This window comes from Thunnus maccoyii, chromosome 1 (assembly GCF_910596095.1).
Source record: "Thunnus maccoyii chromosome 1, fThuMac1.1, whole genome shotgun sequence".
NCBI lineage: Eukaryota > Metazoa > Chordata > Actinopteri > Scombriformes > Scombridae > Thunnus > Thunnus maccoyii.
This window is the reverse complement of record NC_056533.1, coordinates 24,747,901-24,767,266: the sequence shown is the minus strand read 5'-3', so window position 1 is coordinate 24,767,266 and position 19,366 is coordinate 24,747,901. Positions and strand designations below refer to the sequence as shown.

Genomic DNA, 19,366 nt, shown 5'->3' with positions numbered 1-19,366 from the left:
CAGTCAGCTTCCACCTTCTAGTGTGGCTGTTTGGAACAGCTATAAACACACCAACCTGGTGGGACAATACGTCATATGAACCCATACTTTTCTGTCATAACCAGGCCCTTAGCCTGCCACAGCTGCAACCCAGACTGCTGTCCTCCCTCACAACTGCTCTTCCTCCAGAGCAGGGGTGTAATGGTTGAAAATAGAGTGCTTGATGTACCGCTAATGGCTGCATTGTCTGGCAGTGTGTAAATGTGTTTTCAAAGAACCATAGTGGCCAGGTGCTAACCTCCCCCGCTCTCTTTTTTCCCTTTCTCTTTGTTCTAGACGGTTGATGACGATGCAATGGCAGCGTGAATGAAGCTTGGCGTGGGGAGAGCTGAACGATGCCCAAAGGTGGGGGTTCTAAAACCCCCCAGCTGGACCACTTCCCACTCAACACCGACATGGTGGAAAAGCAGGGTGGGAAGAAGGTAAGACTGATAAACAAACACACTCACTCAGTGCCCAATAACCAAATGTTTGTATAAGCGCATAATCCCAAAATGAATTACTGTTTATCCTTGAAACCTGACTTTAAACCACTACATGTGATCAACAATTTTAAGATAGTAAGGGTACGTGAGCTTTAGAAATACCAAAGTTGGTTTTGAAATGGTAGCCAGACCATCCTTCAACCTGAAAGCCTGGGTTACATGCACTGTGACAGAAAGTATCCCCCCCCCCTTTAAGTGTCCTTGAGCATGATATTTGCATGTCTACCAGCTTCTGTCGGTGATGCTGTTCTGTGGTTTATGCTGCTCCCTGACTCCTCTTCGTAGGAGGCAATCAGGCAAGTTTCTCAGTGTCTGTGATGCCATCTGTGTCAATGAGGTAATGTTTCAAAGTTTGGCTTGGATTTGCCACACTGTGCAATATTTCTCAGTTACTAGAGCTACAAAGTTCACATATCAGTAACAAGGTGGAACGTCTGAGAACCCTGCCAGTTAAGCAAACACGTCGTCAACCGTGCCTCCTTTTTTAAAAATAAGCAATTCAAACCTAAATCTGTGTCGGGCCTGGCATCTACTGATGAAGATGATATCACCTAGGACTGGCTAATAGCAGATGAACACTTCAGTAGATATATAGCATATTATGTACATTTATAAAACATAAGAAAACAGCTAGAATTATAAAACAACTGGTTGATGTTTGAATTCGTCTTCACTAGCTTCGCTGGAATATATGACCAATGCAGAAGCCCAGCTTAGAGCTATATCCCCTTTTAATATACACAACAGATGAGGAAATCATTTATGTGATTAATTAATAGTGAACATGCCTAGACAAGAGCCTTCTATTATTTACACATTGCAGGAACCACCTGAATGCAAAAATCCTGGTTAATATAAAATGGTTATTTGATATTTCCCAACTTCACCGGGTTCATCTTAATGCACAATTACACAATTGACTATTGCATAATGGATGTTGGATACTGATGACTACAAAGAAGGATGCATCTCTCAGCCACATTCAGAGGCTTCTCTGGAATGGGATAGGCTCGCTGGCCGGTTAAGACATATTCTGTCTTGAATTGTAGGCTACGAAGGAAACGTCCCCTTAATTTTACACAGTCGCAGTCATGTTGTTTGCTGTGGAACAAAGTGTCGGGCGCAGCTTGATGATGTCATAGTGTGTGCCAACTGTTAAGCTACAAGCAGCAGCACCAAGAGGCGAAGAGAGGAGAGGTTGTGCTTATGCAGGCATAGATTTACAGCCCTCTGCAAAGGATTGCATCAGACTCTGGCATGGTGGAAGGGAGGGAGGGAATGAAGTGCACAGGGGTGGGTGGAAAACGGAGTGAAACGAAAAGATCAGGCATTGCTAGGAGACCACCAAACAGGGTGTCTTATGAAGGCAGATCTGAGGGAAGTTTCCAGTTGTCACAGCTTTTTAAAAATTCAATTCATCAAAAAAAACTAACCGTGGGGATAAGCGTTGCCTTTTTGACCATTCTCTACCAACACAATCTAGCTCTGCATTTACCGTTATCTGTTTTTGTTTTTTTTTCTCTCTTAAAGAAATCACTCCCTTGCTTTTCACTTTCCCCTCTTAGATATACTGTATGTTTTGCACATGCCCAGATGTACGCATCATGGTTTTAGCGTTAATTGTCTCCTCTCTTGTAAAAAGCCTTGATGTAGCCGAGCGGAGACACAGACAGAGAGAGGAAGGGAGAGCGAAAGGAGAGATCAGCTAACTGTAGCTGACACTGTTTGTCTCTACTGTACCATGACATCATAGTCTTATGACTGGGGCAGGGCAGGGGGAGGAGTTCAAAGAGTCGACACATAATGGAAAACCTGCCCCGAGGACAGAGAGAGATGAGTTGGGGACAGAAGATAGGGCTGAGAAATTAAGTGAAAGAAAGTGAGCATGTGTACATTACATCTGAGCTGCATCTCCACTATAAGACCTCAAAGATCCCCTCCAGACATGTTTTAAGATGATATAAAATACTCTACCTTGAATAATAATTTGTGTCTGATATGGTTTTTCCACACAAAAAAAAGGTTATCTTGTTAAAATCCTTAAAATTACACCTACTCCTTCGCCTTCATTAAAAAATAAATTTAATGAGGGAGAAGAATATATTTCATCTCAGAAGCTTAACTGCTGGACACAAGATGTTTCATCCTTCATTGTAAAGTCTGTTCTCACTGTATGTGCGCTGGAGGCTTCAAGTTTCCACATCACACTTGTGTAAGTTGAGTATTGGACAAGGATTGGCTTCCAAACTATTTATTTTTCAAATCATGCTCATAGGCCCGCCCCTTAAAATTTCCCACGTTCAGTAAATGAATATGAAAACAGCCTTCTAGCGTCAAACTCTGCAAATACATCATTCTGCAACAAGGAACAAGAAGAAAATTATATTTTTGAGTGGAGGGAGACGTTAAACCTTCTGTACTTGAAGCATAGTGGTTAAAACATATTGACCTTGCACCAAAACACACACTTTGCCTGCATGCTTATGTGTTTTGTGAAGTTAGGATTGAGAGATTTGACAAAAACATCAGGGATTTACTGGCGGAATTTCCCTTCTCATTGAGTGCTTAATCCAGTAATGTTTATTTTCCGTAGAGCGTGTCACCGATACTGACAACTGTACCTGAGATATTCCTGAATTTAAGGAGGATGTGTTTAGTATGCATACCTTGGACCGGACACTCACTACAACTTATGTTGTGATAAAAGGCACAAACCTCTTTTTTACATAACAATAGTTTTCTAATCGTAATAGATAACAAATTTAGATAGGTCTGTTTCTTTATCTTATTCTACTTTGCAGATTATATAGTTCATAAAGAGTGCATCAAGTATAGTGGAAACCACTTATAATGATAACGGCTACAGTGATCAACCACTTGTATGAATCAAAAAGCTTGAGACAGAATCATTCCTATACAAATGCTGTTTAAATAATTCGCTTATAGTAATCAAGTAGTCCACTTACAGTGTTGATTTTGGGTCTTGTCCAGCAGTCTCAGCTTGACCAGGCGAGAGTGCAGTTTAGCTTGCTGGTTAAGTAGTTGGCTGATCAGGCTCTCAATGATTAGGAGCTCTGACATGAGCCCGGACAGCTCAGGATCCGTCACCTTATCTGCGAAAAACGCAGTCTCTCAAGTGGATAACCCACGACTGCGTTTCAGACACTGCCTTGGATATCAGACAATCAGCAGCTGTAATCCAGCAATTACAGGAGGTAAGCCGTTGGCTCCGTTTAGCTGTTGGCTCCGTTTAGCCGCTAGCTCCACTAGCTGTCAGCTCCACCAGCCGTGCCGTGGCGTCCACACAGCTGTCAGCGGCTCAAACTGCAGGGATCAGGCCTAGCAAGTAATGCCGAACTGTAGATCAGTTAAAAGACTTAAAAAGTCATCAAAAACCAGCATTCACTGCCTATATTCAGTGAGGAAACTTTTAAAATATCAAGAATTATAATCAGAGTTTGGCAAGAAACCACACCACTGTCCGATTTGGCGCAACGGAAGTCGGAGACCTGGACTGTAGGGTTAGGTTTCATTACTTTATATTCATGTAATAAATATGTTAGTTAGATGGTAATCTGCATGAGAAACAAAGGAAAAGAAAAAAACTTGGGAATAATAATCATCCACTTAAAGTGACCAATTTGAGAACAACACACACAATCACTATAAGCGGCTTCCACTGTATATCCCTCCTGTGGTGGAGGGAGGAAATACAAAGCCACTGTGTGTGTAGGTCATTAGGACCCTTACACCCCTGGGTCACCAATGTTACAATTTTAACCGCCATATCTTTACGTACTGAAATGTATGTAAAGTTTTTTTATTGTTGTTGTTTTTGTTTTTGGTTGTTGTCTCTGAACCAGTCCTAGTCCTTTTTAATATTGAGTATCTGCCAAGATACTATTTTTAATAATTGTGTATTCCTTATTAATACAACTGTACACAGCATCGAAATTAGTTAAGAATGTAAAATATTTGATGAAGACAATATCGTCTGCATTACAGCTTTCCTTTGATGGTTTTCTACATATTATATAGATGTAATAGTGTCCTACCGTGTTTTTGTGTATCTGTATATCTTTTTTTATTTTTTTCACTTACTTCTTACTCATCCAAATGTACGTAGTAAAAATAATGGACAGTTGCTACTTAAAGCTTCTAAGTAAGGATTTGCTATTTTTTCTCTTTTCAAAGCAATTGTAAAGCAATGACAAGCAGGAAATTTGTTAATCCAGAAATATATATATAGATTAATATAATAAAAATAATTCAATTAAAATAATTATTAATCGTATCCCCTACAAGAAACCATTATAATTTTGTCACATTTTATCATGTGTGTTGACAAAAGGCACAACTCAAGACATAGTTATTTCTGTCACATCTTTTCTGTTCTGTTAAAAAGCTGCTACTTGGGATAAGAGAGTCACTATCACCAACAGATTCCAAAACAACAAAGAAACAAGTTCAACAAACATAAGTATTTACATCTGCTGATAGCAGATACACTCAGACATGTGATTGTTTCCAGCAGCTGTAGACCACAGAGCCGAGCCGGCGTCAGCTTAGCCTCCTCTGCCTGCGCCTGGCTCTTTGTGCTGTGGAATCTAAGAGGAAACTCCATGGAAAAAGTTTTCCTCTGCAGAGCCCATAATGGCTAAAAGAGTCAGGGCAGAGAACGGTACCAACTAAACGAGGAGACTAGAGGATCCACAGCTAGCTTATACACGTCTGTCTCTGTCGGCCTGTGTCTCTTTTTAAATTCTCATATTTTCTGTTCTTAAAAAATAGACATTGTGTGAATTGCAGTGCTATTTTTACATTGTTGCAACTCAACCATGTTACTCAAAGTGTTTCATGCCCTGATTTGTCTCTTTCACAGGATAAAGTGTTGTCAAACAAGACTCCCAAATTGGATCGCAGTGATGGGGTCAAAGAGATGAAAGAAAAGGCCCCTAAAAGGAAGCTGCCCTTCACTGCTGGAGCTAATGGAGACCAGAAAGATTCTGATTCAGGTAAGAGCATATCGGGATGCATTTACTCATCTGCCTTGACATCTCCACCTCCATGTGACTGTGAAGTGAGAATGGGAACTATTACATCACATCCTCTCGGGCTGGCAGGAAGTAGTTAGGCATGCTGTGTGATAGGGGGTTGGGCTTTGTGAAGTAAATGGGCTCCCAGCTCTAGCTTCAAAGTTAGCTGTGTGTCTGTGGCAGAACCGAGGAGTTTGTTCCCGCAATCGCAATCTGAAAGGAGAGGAAGACCACACAAAATCATGATCCAATTAAGTGAGGATTTGTATAACATACAGGCCTGACCAGGTCTGGCTTTGGTAAGGCTCTGGCTTTGTGTTTTCTTTAATTAGGGAGAGAAGGACTACTGCTCATGCTTGTTTGGCTTTGGGCTTTAAGGGGTTCAGGATTTAGTTTGTTGATAATGGTCCAACTCAGAGGCTTTGGTAACAGCCTTCATCGTCAGCTCTGGCTGAGTAGCTACATTGGTTTATATTCTGTGATTACACTTGAAAAAGGCTTTCCACTCCAGACAGGAGTGGAAAGCAGAACGTGCGTGCGTGCGTGTGTGTGTGTGCGTGTGTGTGTGTGTGTGTGTGTTGCAACAGATGACTATTATGGTTTGCGGTCAAGTTTAGTAAGATCGGACACTCGCTTTGTAGACACGTGGACTTGTGTGTAATTACTGTGTAGCTCAAGGGAATTATGAATTAGCGGAAGCATTGATTGAGAAACTCTAACTTATCTCATTACTTTCCTCATTACTCCTTTGATTGGCTCTCTTGAATCCCTGTAGTTTCTGTGCATGTCATGGCCTTTTGCATGCTCATGTTGCAAGACTGTTGAGCGTTCTGTATCTTCGAGATGCTCATCTGTTTATTTTATTCTCATTAGCTGGTTTAATGTTATTTACCTGTTGGCTTTCCTCAGCTGCTTCTTGTAGCTTCTCCAGAAAAGAGGTTTAACACCCCCCTCGGTAAGGGGAGGTGTGAACTCTCATCTCAGGAACAATAGCTGGACAGTCTGTCTATTAATATGCTAATAGTTTGCGGGTTGGGCTATATGGTCATTTAGTCCTTGACTCTCAACTTAACCTCTCTGCAACATATACTGAAAAGAACTGACTTTTAGTAGTTTCTTGTGTTTATAAACTGAAGAAGACTGGAAGACTTCAGGGTTGATGCTATTACACAATACCCACAGTTGATATAAAGAAATAGCTAGCATCTGTCTGTCATTTTAATATGCCATGTTTATTCAGATGTATTGCATCACTCTGGCAATATTATTTTGTCTTAGTGGTGGTTAGCCTGGTAGTTTAATCGGATGGCTTCGCTCTGTATCTATGTCTGTGCATGTTGTTTTAGTCCCATACTGCTTGTTGGTCAAGACTTTTGTGTCTACGTACCTTTTTCAACTGTATATTGAGAAGTTTCTGCATATCTGTGTTTTATAGTCTGACTTTGTTGCCTGGCCTTTGAAGTCCTGACCCTGCTGAGTCAGTGTCTAGCCCCTCTGCAAAATTTTACACCTCTGACACGTCACTGCCCCCCCCCCCCACCACCACCACCCACTATCCACCCTATCACACTATCAACCCCTCTTTCCGCTGTGGCTTGACCTGATAGGCATTAACTATGCATGGGGGGCTATGGTGAATCATATACCAAAATGCTCTGCAACCTTGTCCTGTTTGTATGCAATGTTTGTGTGGTGACTGTGGAATAAGAAAGTGTATTAAAATTAGCATGATTTGCATAATTTATGTGCTTATATTTTAGATCGGTGATTGCTTCATAATAACAGCCAGGCAAAAAGAGATAAAGATCAAATAACCTGGTTAAAAGTGCAAATAATCACAACTGAGGTGCAAGAGCTGACGTGTTATTTGTAAGAAACCACAGACAGATTTTCTACTGTAGTTCTTAAATCCTCTCTAATCAGTTTTCATAATACAGACGTCTCAGCTGTATTCTTTAGAAGTGTATTAAAATCTAGTGCTGGAAATTGACTTCTGATGAATATCAAATTAATTTGAATGATTTGCTCAAAGCAAGAGCTTGGACTGTCTTTAAATGCATTTCACAGCATTGTCCATTTATATAATGGCAGCAGAGGCCTTTGCAGTAATGCTGATGTTTATATGCATTGCTATCAACTCTAAAGCCTCTAAATAGCATGCCCAAGCAAGTTGCCTGCTTAGTTTTAACAAATATTACAAGAGTGAGGTTGAAAGAGGACAGGAATATATACTCGCTGTATGCTGGAGGACACCACACTGCAGATCATTAAGTTAAGAGATTAAGTTGATCAAAGCATTCCAAACTTCGATTCTCACCCCTACGCAGAATCGCCAAGCCTCCCTTGACCTCCTCCTGAGGACCGCTAGACAGCAGCATTCCTCCTTCCTGAGGTCATCCTCCTTCCGCTCCTCTCTCCCCTTTTCCTCCTCACACACACCACTGTCCGTAGCAGCAGTCAGACTTCAGGGATAGTTGGTAGAATTATCTTGTCAGATTAAGACTACGCCCACACTAAGGAGGATAAATCTGAATCTGCTGTTTACATGTGAAAACTGTGCCCACACCAGGGCTTTCACGTTGATTTTTGTGAGTATCTCCATCTACACTGAAACACAAAACAAAACGAAAGGAAAACAACATCATTTCCTGTGCTCCCTCATCTTCTTTTAGTTGACAAACAACAAAATTTTGAATCTCTGCCATCATCGTACAAAGAGCGAGACAGACGCAGCTCGGTTACTTCATTCTGTCGCCTCCTGCTCTCTGTGATCTTTTATCTTGTGTCTGACTAAAGCAAACATACAACTTTGTTGTTCTTGTTGACATATTTTACGGTGCTGAAATGAGATAACTAATCATGGTTAATTTTAATGATTAATTCCTTTATAAATTCATTAATTAACAAAAAAAAATCAAAACATTTGCTGGACCCAGCTTCTTAAATGTGAAGATGTGCTGGTCTTCTTTGTTTGATATGATTCAATTATGTTGGGGTTTTGGACTGTTGGTTGGACGAAACAAGTAATTTGATTATATTATTTTGGGCTCTGGATAATTTAGATTTTTTTGTTTTTTATTCCCAAGATTTTGTAGACTAAATAATAAACTCATTACTCAATAATGAAAGTAATTATTAGTGGCAGCTGCATATATTTATGTTTGTGTATGACAATAACTGTTTGTTGTGAGCGGCACTATTGGCATTCAAAATGATGAGCGATCAAGAGAGAGTTGGAGGTGATAGAGCGTTGTCTTCATAACGTTACTGCCACACAGCACCTTACTGTGAATGAACAGGCAAATGTCATACTATTGGGAATGGTCGCCCCCCTGCGCTCGCAGTAAAAGACTGGCATTTGAAGTTGTTTCCACTCTGAAAGGCATTTTTTTTATGTTTAAGTTCCTCCTTAGGATGTACAGTTGGCCAAAACTCCTTTTTTCTATTTAGTTGGCTTGGTGTTGATGTAGTCCTATGTCAGTTGTTATTTCCTGTCTCTTTTGACCTAAATACTGTACATTCAAACTGAGTCACTTAGTCTTTTTTTTTTGCAACCTTTTAGGATATTACTTGTAATTGCAGCCTTGCCTTTATCATTGGGTCAGTTGTGCAGCATAGTAATAATGGTCAGGTTTGTGGACATTGAGGGAAGGTGTGAGCTGAGCCATGTAGAGTGGGTTGAAAAAGGAGACAGTGGTTTGCACAGATCTGCAGCCCACACACCTTTTTTTTTCCCTGGCAGGTTACAACGCAGAGATTTGTCTTTCTGTCTGTCTTCCAGACAAACTGGCTCTGAATGTAACCAATAGACAGAAGGAGTATACTCACTGCATAACTGATTAAAGCAATATGAAACAAATGTGCCAGCTGGACAGAGACAGAGGATAGAAAGAGCATTGTACACCCCACTATGTTCATACTGTATATTTATGAGTCTCTCTTGCTCAATACAAAGCATTGACAAAACATCCTGTTGGCTACTTCCTGTCTCTTCTGCCTTAACTTCCTGTTTATGCAATTTTCATGAGTCCCCAAACAGAACATTGTTTCACTCTAACGTGCTACGGTCAAACGTACCTGGTCGAGCTGGTTAGAGTGGTTCTTCTTGTCATGAACCGGCTAACTGAACCAGACAGTCTCTTTGTTTTGGCGTTGGCTTACACTGTAGTATTGTCTGCCTGCCGTATCAAAAGCTACCTCTATTATAACCTGACATTTATGTTTGATGTGGTCCACTCCCCTGGCTCAGGTAGGCAGTCTATTCATGGGCTGACTATTCCTAGCTAGCTTTCTCTTTTTTTTATTCTCCTTTCCTCTTATCTTGTTAGTCCAGTTTCAAGCGGTGAGGAGAGTAAGGTTTCAACCCTGTCTGTTAGCTAAGTAATATCATTTTACTGAGACACATGAAAAGCCCTAGCTGTCTTCCCTAAATAGACATCCAACAGAAAGACATGCTATGGGAGCAGGCATACTATGTCATGTAATTGTCCATTTGTGTAAGTTAATGATCCAAATGTGACCCGTATTTTTGACTCCTGTGATGATGAATCACCTAAAGGATCAGTATCAGGACCGTTCAGGACACATCATAATGGATTGGTATCATAAAATGTTGATCCTTTCTTTACTGTGTTGTGTCTACCTCAGTCTGCTACTGTTGCAGTGCAGCTCTCCTTTATGACAGCCTACAGTGAAAGCTTCTTGGTCCACAAGCAAGTGTGTGAATGTGAAAAATTACTTGGACGCATCGGTACGAGTGTTTCTGAGTTCTCACATTGAGGTTGGAAAAATGCACTGATCCAGTAAGCTCTAATGCTAGCCAGTGGTAGGTCATATCAACTGTTGCACAATTAAATTGATGATGGTTTCAAATTTATCTGGATCGTTGTCAGGTTAAAGTGATCTCTGCAAGCTGGTGTCTGTGTGTGACCGAAGACGAGGGGAAAAAGTCCACTCCTTAATACCACTATATAATTGCAAGTGTTTTTGTAGTTCCCACAACACCAACACAGTGATACATCTTTTCCAGTAAAACCTAATAGTTTTAAACAAGGACCATATTTGGTAGGCTACATCTGTTACTTCAATGTGCCAGATAGCCTACGTATTTACTCAACAGTTAGACAAATAAAATAATTATTAAGTATTGGATTCTAAAGGATTGGGAACATCCCTGCTTCTTTACTATTTTGATTTGTATCTTTCCTCAAATTATCAAGATGATTAACAAATAAACACATCACATCCCTTCCTTTATAAACATGTGGAGTGAATTTTATATGTCACCACTTTCCTGCAACATCCCATTAAACAAAAATAAAAACATAATATCATTTTCATATTTGCTTAGCTGGTGTCGCTAGTTGCTATTTTGGCTCAATAGCTTTTGATGTGAATTACACTTTTCCTCCAATCGTCTGTTTAGTTCTAAACAAAACCACTGTCCCATCTGCATTTAGATTTGTGCTACCTTGAGTCTAATTCATGTCAGAGTACCAGTAGCTGCCACTGATGATAAATCTTGTAACTGAGTCACAAGGCTGAGGCCTTTTATGTTGTTTAGTAGCAGTCCCCTGTATCTGTGCATCAGGGTAATAACTGCCTTTCTGGTTCCCAATCTTGTAAACATACCCTGGAAAAGCTAGCGTAGCACTTTCTCTGTTCTGCTGCTCAAAAAACATGTTTGGGCTCCTTCTGTGGTTCCCACTGTTAAAGTCTTAGCAGAAGGAATGTGTCTAAATGGCAAATGCTTTGGAGAACGTGAGAGTGAATCAAAGAGGGGTGGGGGCACATTAGCTGTAAGTATTCACAGATGTTAGTGAAAGTTCATCAGCTCTGTACTTGTGACTGGAAAAATGTTTTTCTGGAAAGCCTTTAGCCACCGGAAGTGCAATCCACCATGTTTCCTTCTCGCCTTATGTACTTATGTGTTTGTGGCCTTGAGCAATGCAGCCAGTCTTGGAATGAGAAAAGTCCCACAGAAATCAGGCTCAGACACATCCACTGCTCTTCTGATGTCTCCGCACATGCACATTTGATTCTGCTGTTTCTATTTTCTCTTTGCAGCAGGAGTGTGTATTGTCGCTAGTGTTTTCTTATTGGGCCGTAGAAGCTGTTGCCCTCAGTGATGAAGTGTTAGAGTCATCATGTGTAGCATTACTCTCTCCAAAGGGTCATCACATGGTATGTTGCCACTGAAAATAATTGCTGGGTGTGTCTCTGTGGAGCAGCTGCTTTTGTCCAGTAGCACCATGTTTCCAGTCAGCCTGGCAGGCAAGCAGGCAGGCATGTGGTGACCTTGGCAAGGCCATGTTGAATTGAAATGTACACCAACTATTTCATAATAACTGTGGTTCTGCCAAGCCACACCCTCTTCCTTCTCTTCCCGATTCAGACTGATTGGCTTGGAGACAGACAGACATAAACACGCTGCCTGCTGGCCCCTCCCTTCCTCAGGGGCAGCTGGGTAATAAACATAGAAGTCACCCCCTTCTAGCACCAAATCTCTACACACTGGGCTACGTATACAGGACGAGTATATAAATGTGTTTTACAGAGAATCATTTAGAAGACAGGCATGGAAACTAGCTGACTTTTTGCAGTGGAAATGGAAAGACGAATTTTTAAGTACAGAATTTGTTGAGTCATTGAGTACGTGGTGTGTTATTGGACTTAATGTCAGACGAAGTGAGCAACAGTGTATTTGGCATTATTTTTGTTATCCTATATAGACTAAATGATTCATTAAAAAAAGAAATAATTTAAATTAAAGTAAAAATAATCAGTTGTCACAGCCCTATTGTTGCAGTATATTTAATTAGTTTTTCATACCAACACAGAAGTAGACATCTGGAGGATGATTTCATAATAATATTGAAATTCTTCAACGGTGAAACACTAATAACACACCTATTACTGTCCCTTTCCACAAGCAAATTAGATTTATATGTGCGTATATATGTATTTTCATGTGTGTCCTTGCAGCCCAACAAAATTAACTTTGCTTCTCTCCTCTCACTTTCATTACAGAGAAACCAGGTCCAGAGCGGAAGCGCATTAAAAAGGAGCCCACCAACACCCGGAAGGCGGGCTTGCCGTTTGGAATGGGGATGCCAGGGATCCGGGCCGGGTACCCCCTCTCTGAGCGGCAGCAGGTGGCCTTGCTCATGCAAATGACAGCTGAGGAGTCCGTCAACAGTCCAGGTGCGTGCTTATCATGGGGGCCACGTCTTCTGTGGAAGACAAGGAAAGAGGGATGGGATGAAACTTTAAATGTAGACTGTGGAAGTGTGTGTGGAAAAGTAATGAAGGTGAATAATAAGAGGCAGGGGGGATGAGGCATGGGATTGATTGTTTTTGTTTTATTTCTGGAGTGTCCCTGCTGTATTTCTGCCACATCTCAGTCATTCACTGTCTCCGGACAGAACAGAATCTAGATATACAAGCTAATCCATATTAATTTTCATTACAGCTGCAATGTAAACATATGCTGTCAGCGAAGGTGGTTGTTTTGTCGTTCCAGCCAGTCACGTAACAGTCACATATTTGTTCATCTACAATGGTGGAATTGTTTTTCGGAATTGTAGCATAGGACCGTCAAGGAAATGAAAGTAACCTCCCTGTTGGTGTTGCGTTAGTCTGGAACCAATGGTGCAATCTCAGCTTCTTAGACAAATCACACACTCAAAAGTGAAAAAACCGTCCAAGCATTCAGCTATTGTTTATTTGTTATCTGATGTCTTCTCTGCTGTTTGATGATCATTCATTAAATTACTCTCTCCGTATGTCCCCTCAAATGGAACATTTATTGCTGATAGACGAAGGCATTTGGCCCTACATGTATTACATTCCTAAAATAACGTTGTTGCAGCATTGTACTTTTTCTCTTATTGTTGACATTTCAGATAGAATTAGGTTGGTGAGGACTAACGCATAGCCATTTTTATTTATATGTTAATTCCTTTGTTGCATGCCTGAAGGCATGGACATAGATTAAGTGAGTGAGTTTCAAATATCATTTGGGACAATAGCTGTGCAAACTCAATAATGTAAATGTGATTAAGGCTTGGGTTTAATCTTGTAAATGTGATGAAATGAGCTCAAGTTAAGTGGGTCCAACCAATCTGCTACGGATTGTTAGAGTAAGGTTGCCCCCTTCTGGCTGTAAGCAATTCCAACAAGCTGTTTTTAAATAGCAGCAGTAAACAAAATGGAAAGAATGATTAAAGCTTTTTTTTTTTTTTTAAAAGCTGTAAAAAATGTGAATCCTTTCTAGTGTTTAAGTGAAGTTTGTCTCCTTTATCTCCTACCGACAGACACAACACCAAAGCACCAGTCACAGTCCAGTCTGGGTCAGAAGGGAACGCCAAACTCTGCATCTAAAACCAAAGACAAAGTGAATAAACGAAATGAGAGAGGAGAGACTCGGCTGCACAGAGCAGCAATCCGTGGAGAGGTACGCCGCATCAAGGAGCTCATCAGCGAGGGAGCTGATGTGAATGTAAAAGACTTTGCAGGTGAGAGGCTTTGTATACAGATTGTCCTTTATTCTGTGCATGTAGCGATGTAAAGTCATTTCTGTGCTGCATATACCTCTCACATGGCAATTATTCTTATGATTAGGCTGGACTGCATTGCATGAGGCGTGCAACAGGGGGTACTATGATGTGGCCAAGCAGCTGCTGGCAGCCGGAGCAGAGGTCAACACCAAGGGTCTGGATGATGACACTCCTCTACATGATGCATCCAACAATGGACATTTCAAGGTAAATAAAAAATGCAAAGTCACTAAAGCTAGGTTATGTTTGAACACCCTCAACATTATATATCAAAGTTGTAAGGAAAGTAGGAAGTTAATTACTCTGACTCTGTATCACGCTTATTCATGGCTCATGTATATGACCTAATAATATCTGTGAAACTAGAGACACACTGACCTTTGTGTTTGACCTCTAAATTCTAAACCACAAGGTTTTACTAGAACTTGGTAAAATGCCTCTTAAACTGCAATTTATATTAACTTTTTTTTAATTATTTGTTTCAGGTGGTTAAGCTACTTTTACGGTATGGAGGGGACCCACGTCAAAGCAACAGAAGAGGTGAAACACCTTTGAAGGTTGCCAACTCTCCAACTATGCTGAATCTGTTGCTGGGGAAAGGCACTTACACCTCAAGTGAAGAAAGTTCATCAGGTATGTAATATCACATCTTTGTGTCACCTAATTGCATGACTGTTATCAGCCATGTACTGTTGATATGCAGTTGTTACATACAGTTTGGATGGGGCTGTAAGTGTTCACTTACATTGTGTATTGATTTTGCCTCTTTTTACTGTCCACAGAATCTTCAGAAGAGGAAGATGCCCCTTCATTTGCCCCATCCAGCTCTGTCGATGGCAATAACACAGACTCAGAGTTTGAGAAGGGCCTGAAGTTGAAAGGGAAAACAGCAGACCCTCCTAAATCTGCAGTCACACCCGTCAAAGATGAATACGAATTTGATGAGGATGATGAGGAGGAACGTGTCCCCCCTGTGGACGACAAGCACCTCTTGAAAAAAGACTTCCGCAAGGACTCGATCAGCAAGCCCAACAGCTTCATCTCCATACCCAAGATGGAGGTCAAAACCTATTCCAAAAGCAACTCGCTCACACCAAAGAAAACTGTCAGGCGGATCATCTCTGACAGTAACAGTTCAGACGAGGATGATAGGACGTTGTGTTTCACGCCAGCGCCTACGCCACGGCAACAGGCCCAGCAAACAAATACCAAGACTAGAGACTCTGGCAGCCTGAGCCTTAAACAACAGAAAGACAAGAATAAAGTCAAAAAGAAGCGGAAGAAGGAGAGTAAAAACAACGTCAGTAAAGAAGTCAGATTTGGTAAAGTAAATGACAAATTTTGTACATCTGACTCTGATTGTGCAGATTTGGAGAGTGAGGATGATAAGGGCTCAAATAGTATAAAGGACTCTTCTGCAACGAGCCTGAAAGAATCCCCTGGCTTTAACGCATCCTCCTCCTCCTCCTCCTCCCATGGAAACTTGAACTGTCAGAAACAAACACCATCATTAGCAGAACAGCACCCAAAGCAGTGGAGGACAGATGGCTGGAAGACAGTGTCATCTCCGACATGGTCAGATGTCAGTTCTCTCTCAGATTCCGTCAGAACAAGACTGTCCAGTGAGTCTGACTACTCCTCTGCTGATTCCAGTGTAGAGTCAATAAAACAAGTGAAGAGGAAAGCGCAGGAGAACAAAAAGAAGAATAACAATGTGCACAGTAACACAGTAGACAAGAAAAACTCTGAGCTCTACAAAAACTCCAATGCAGACAGTACGGCCTCTAAAACCGATGTAGATGGCAAAGTGCTGAAAAAGCATAAAGTGAAGCACAAGCACAAAAATAAGGAAAAGGACAAAGCTCCAAGTCTAGTGCTTAATCAAGACATGAACGAGAAATTTGTCAAGAGCTATTCTTTTGATTTTGACGATTCAAGGCAAAAGTCCTTAATTGTTGAATCAGAATCCCCATCTGAGAGCAAAGTCAAGTTATCTAAACACGAAAAAGACCATTCAAAAAAGGAGGATAGGCTGTCAAAAAGCAAGTCTGAAGATAAGGAGTGGTCATCTAGCAAAGACTTGCATAGAACAGTGAAAGAGGAGAAAAATAAGAAAACAAAGGACTCCACCAAGGACAAGACAAATAAGGAAGAGAGGGAAAAGCCTGTAAAATCTGACAAGGATAGAAATGTCAAGGAGAAGGAGAAGCCCAAGGAGGATAAACAAAAAGCTCACAAAGAGGAGAAGAAGAAAAAGTCCAAGGAAAAGTCCTCCTCAAAGGCAGACAGGAAAAGTGAGCAGAAAGAGGAAAAACATCTAAAGGTGGACAAGGAGAAAAACACCAAGGAGGAAAAGGAGAAATGTAAAAAGGACAAAGCACAGAAGGAAGAGTCAGAGTATGAAAGCTATGACGTTAACAACCGTTTCCTCAACCTGGAGGACACAAAGCTCAGTGCCTCAGATGACCATCATGACAGGTGGGGCTCAGAGATGTCCTCTGACTCCTCCCTCTATGGAGATGACAGCTGGGACGCACCTGTCAAAGAGTACAAGGAATACAAAGCCAACAACGCTGTTAAACTAATTGTTGAAACTGTTAAGGAAGAGACGAGGAGGAAAGAAAACAAAGTCAAGGACAAGAAATCAGACCATAACGAGAAAAGATCAGAGAAAGAAGCCACATCTAAGAAGAAAGACAAAGACTCCTCGGAAAAGACAAATGAAAAGAAAAAAGACTGGTCAGAAAAACAAAAATTAAACTCTAGTCACTCAGTTGAAAAAGAGAAGAAGCGGAAGGAGTCCACAGATGTAGTCAAAGACAAAAAGGAGAAGGATTCTCTGGACATTAGTCGAGACCGCAAAGACTCATATGAGTTCATGAAGGAAAGAAAGGACATAAAAATCAAGCAAGAATCTATAAGAGACGACAATGATACTTTCTTCAAAGACATTGATGCTGTCAGTAAATCATGTGATATCAGAGAAAGAAACCACTCTGGAAAGGAGAAAGAAAAGAAGGGTGAGGGAGTGGAAAAGCGAGAGAAGACAAAAGCTGATAAGCACAAGGAGAAAACAAAAGACAGAGGAGCTGATCAGGAGAAGGAGAAGAGTGAGAAAAGCTCCATAGAAAAAGCTGTCAAGGAAAAGGATGCAGACCGTAGCACCAAAGACAAGAAGGAGGGGGCCAAAGACAAACATAAAGAGTCTCATGGCAAAGACAAAGATCGAAAGATGTCATCGGAACAGACCAAGGACAAGAAAGAAAAGGCTTCTCAAGACAAACATGCTGAGAGGGAGAAGGATTACATCGAGGTAAAGAAAGAGGAAAGAAAACCTGAGAAAATTCGAGAGAAAACGTGGTACAAGATAGCTGACATTTTCACTGATGAAAGTGATGATGATGAGGACAGCTACAATGGTGGGGTTGTGTCTGACTCCATCAGAAAAGACTCAACACCTGATCAGGATGAGCTGGATCACTTCCCTTCAGAAAAAGTTCGGAAATCTTCTGCGGAGGCTAAACATAATATCGAAAAGGCGAAAGAAAAAGAACACAAAGAGAAGAAGAAAGAAAAGGCCACATTTGACACAGGTAAAGAAAGGAAAGGCTCCCTAGAGAAACACAACAAAGACAAGAAAGACTCTGTGGATGCAAAACATAAGGAAAGAAAAGACAGAATGTCAGTGGACTCAAACCAAGAGAAGAAAAATAAGCAGAAGCTGTTGGATAAAAGGGATACCAGTGAGGAAAAGACAAAGAGCAAATATAAAGACAAGCTGGACCATTCTAAGGAAAGGAAACCTTCAAAAGGCAGCGGTGAGAATGAAAAGTCCCTCTTAGAAAAATTGGAGGAGGAAGCTATGAATGACTACAAGGATGACTCTAATGACAAGAACAGTGAAATCTCTTCGGACAGCTTCACTGACCGAGGTCATGACCCAGTCCTCACTAGTTACTATGACTCCATCAGCCTGACAGATGTGTCTGAGGACAGGAGAGACTCCCTGTCTATATCTACACCCCAGGATAAGTTCAGAGAGAAAGAGAGGCATCGACATTCCTCCTCTTCTTCGTCCAAGAAAAGTCACGACAAGGAGAAAGAAAAGGTCAAGAAGGACAAAGGAGAGAAACGTGACAAGACAGAGGAGATCAGAGAATCTTACAGTCGCAGAGAGAGTTTACCTTTTGAGAAAGAGCCCATGCCTCTAGAGGCAGACCCTTACACATTCCCATATGGAGGTAAGGGAGATGGTGAAGACGACTTTGATAAAACATTGGAATTTGAAAAAGAGATGTCCAAAAAGGACAAAGCAACTGGTGTCATCAGTGACAGGATGAAGGACAAAAAGAAAAAAGAGAAACACAAGGAAAAAATTAAGGAGGAGAAGAATAAATACATGGATGGCTTTGGGTCATTTAAACACTCCAAAGAGGATGTGAAGTCAGGGTTGAAAGATGGGCCCCAGGTAACTGTTCTGAAAGACAGATCAAAAGAAGAAAGTCCCAAATTTGATATGAAAAAAGACCGAAATCGGGATACGCTGGACAAAGACAACAGAATGGACCACAGTAAATCAAAGGCTAAGGATGAAAATGAAAAGCTCACTCAGTCCAAAGACACGGTGCGGAAAGATAATCGTCCACGTGAAAAACTGTTGGTGGATGGTGATTATCAAATTACAAGTTTTGGTCAGATGCTGAGTCTAAAAGACCAGGAGATTGAAGAGCGCCACAAGAGACATAAAGAAAGGATGAAGCAGATGGAAAAGCTGAGACCCAAGTCAGGGGATCCTAAACTCAAGGACAAAACTAAGTCCACAGAGGAAGTCCGGAAAAATCGCAGTGAGCTTTCATCAAAGAAATCCAACAGCCTGGAGTCTGGTCTTAAAGAGAAGAAGCTGAAGGATGTGGGTCTCCCGGCCCAAATGATGTCCCCTAGCAGGAAGTTCCAGCCTACTGACAGTCAAAACTCAAAGGACTGGCTGGCTGGACACCAAATGAAGGAGAACCTTCCTGCTTCTCCTAGACCAGATCAGAACAGGCCAACTGGTGTCCCCACACCAACATCTGTCATCTCCTGTCCAAGCTATGAAGAAGTAATGCAGACTCCACGGACCCCATCTTGTAGTGCAGAAGATTACCCTGACATCATGCTGGATGGTCTGGACTGCCAGAATTCATCAGCTATGACTATGTCTATGAACGCTTGCTCCCCATCCTTCTTTGAAAGGTATTACATTTTACTG

General features: G+C 41.2%; 1 protein-coding gene across 6 annotated transcripts in view; it reads left to right on the top strand.

The window, feature by feature from the left end:
• Positions 1-19,366, top strand: part of ankrd11 (ankyrin repeat domain 11) — a 111,426-nt gene that overhangs the window by 83,391 nt on the left and 8,669 nt on the right. For all 6 annotated transcript variants that reach the window (XM_042420030.1, XM_042420025.1, XM_042420026.1 and 3 more), the window contains 7 exons: positions 316-461; positions 5,407-5,539; positions 12,590-12,763; positions 13,876-14,076; positions 14,183-14,325; positions 14,604-14,751; positions 14,901-19,350. In XM_042420030.1, coding sequence (XP_042275964.1) covers positions 375-461; positions 5,407-5,539; positions 12,590-12,763; positions 13,876-14,076; positions 14,183-14,325; positions 14,604-14,751; positions 14,901-19,350 — 5,336 coding nt within the window. In that variant the 5' untranslated portion in view covers positions 316-374. The remainder of the gene's footprint in view (positions 1-315; positions 462-5,406; positions 5,540-12,589; positions 12,764-13,875; positions 14,077-14,182; positions 14,326-14,603; positions 14,752-14,900; positions 19,351-19,366) is intronic.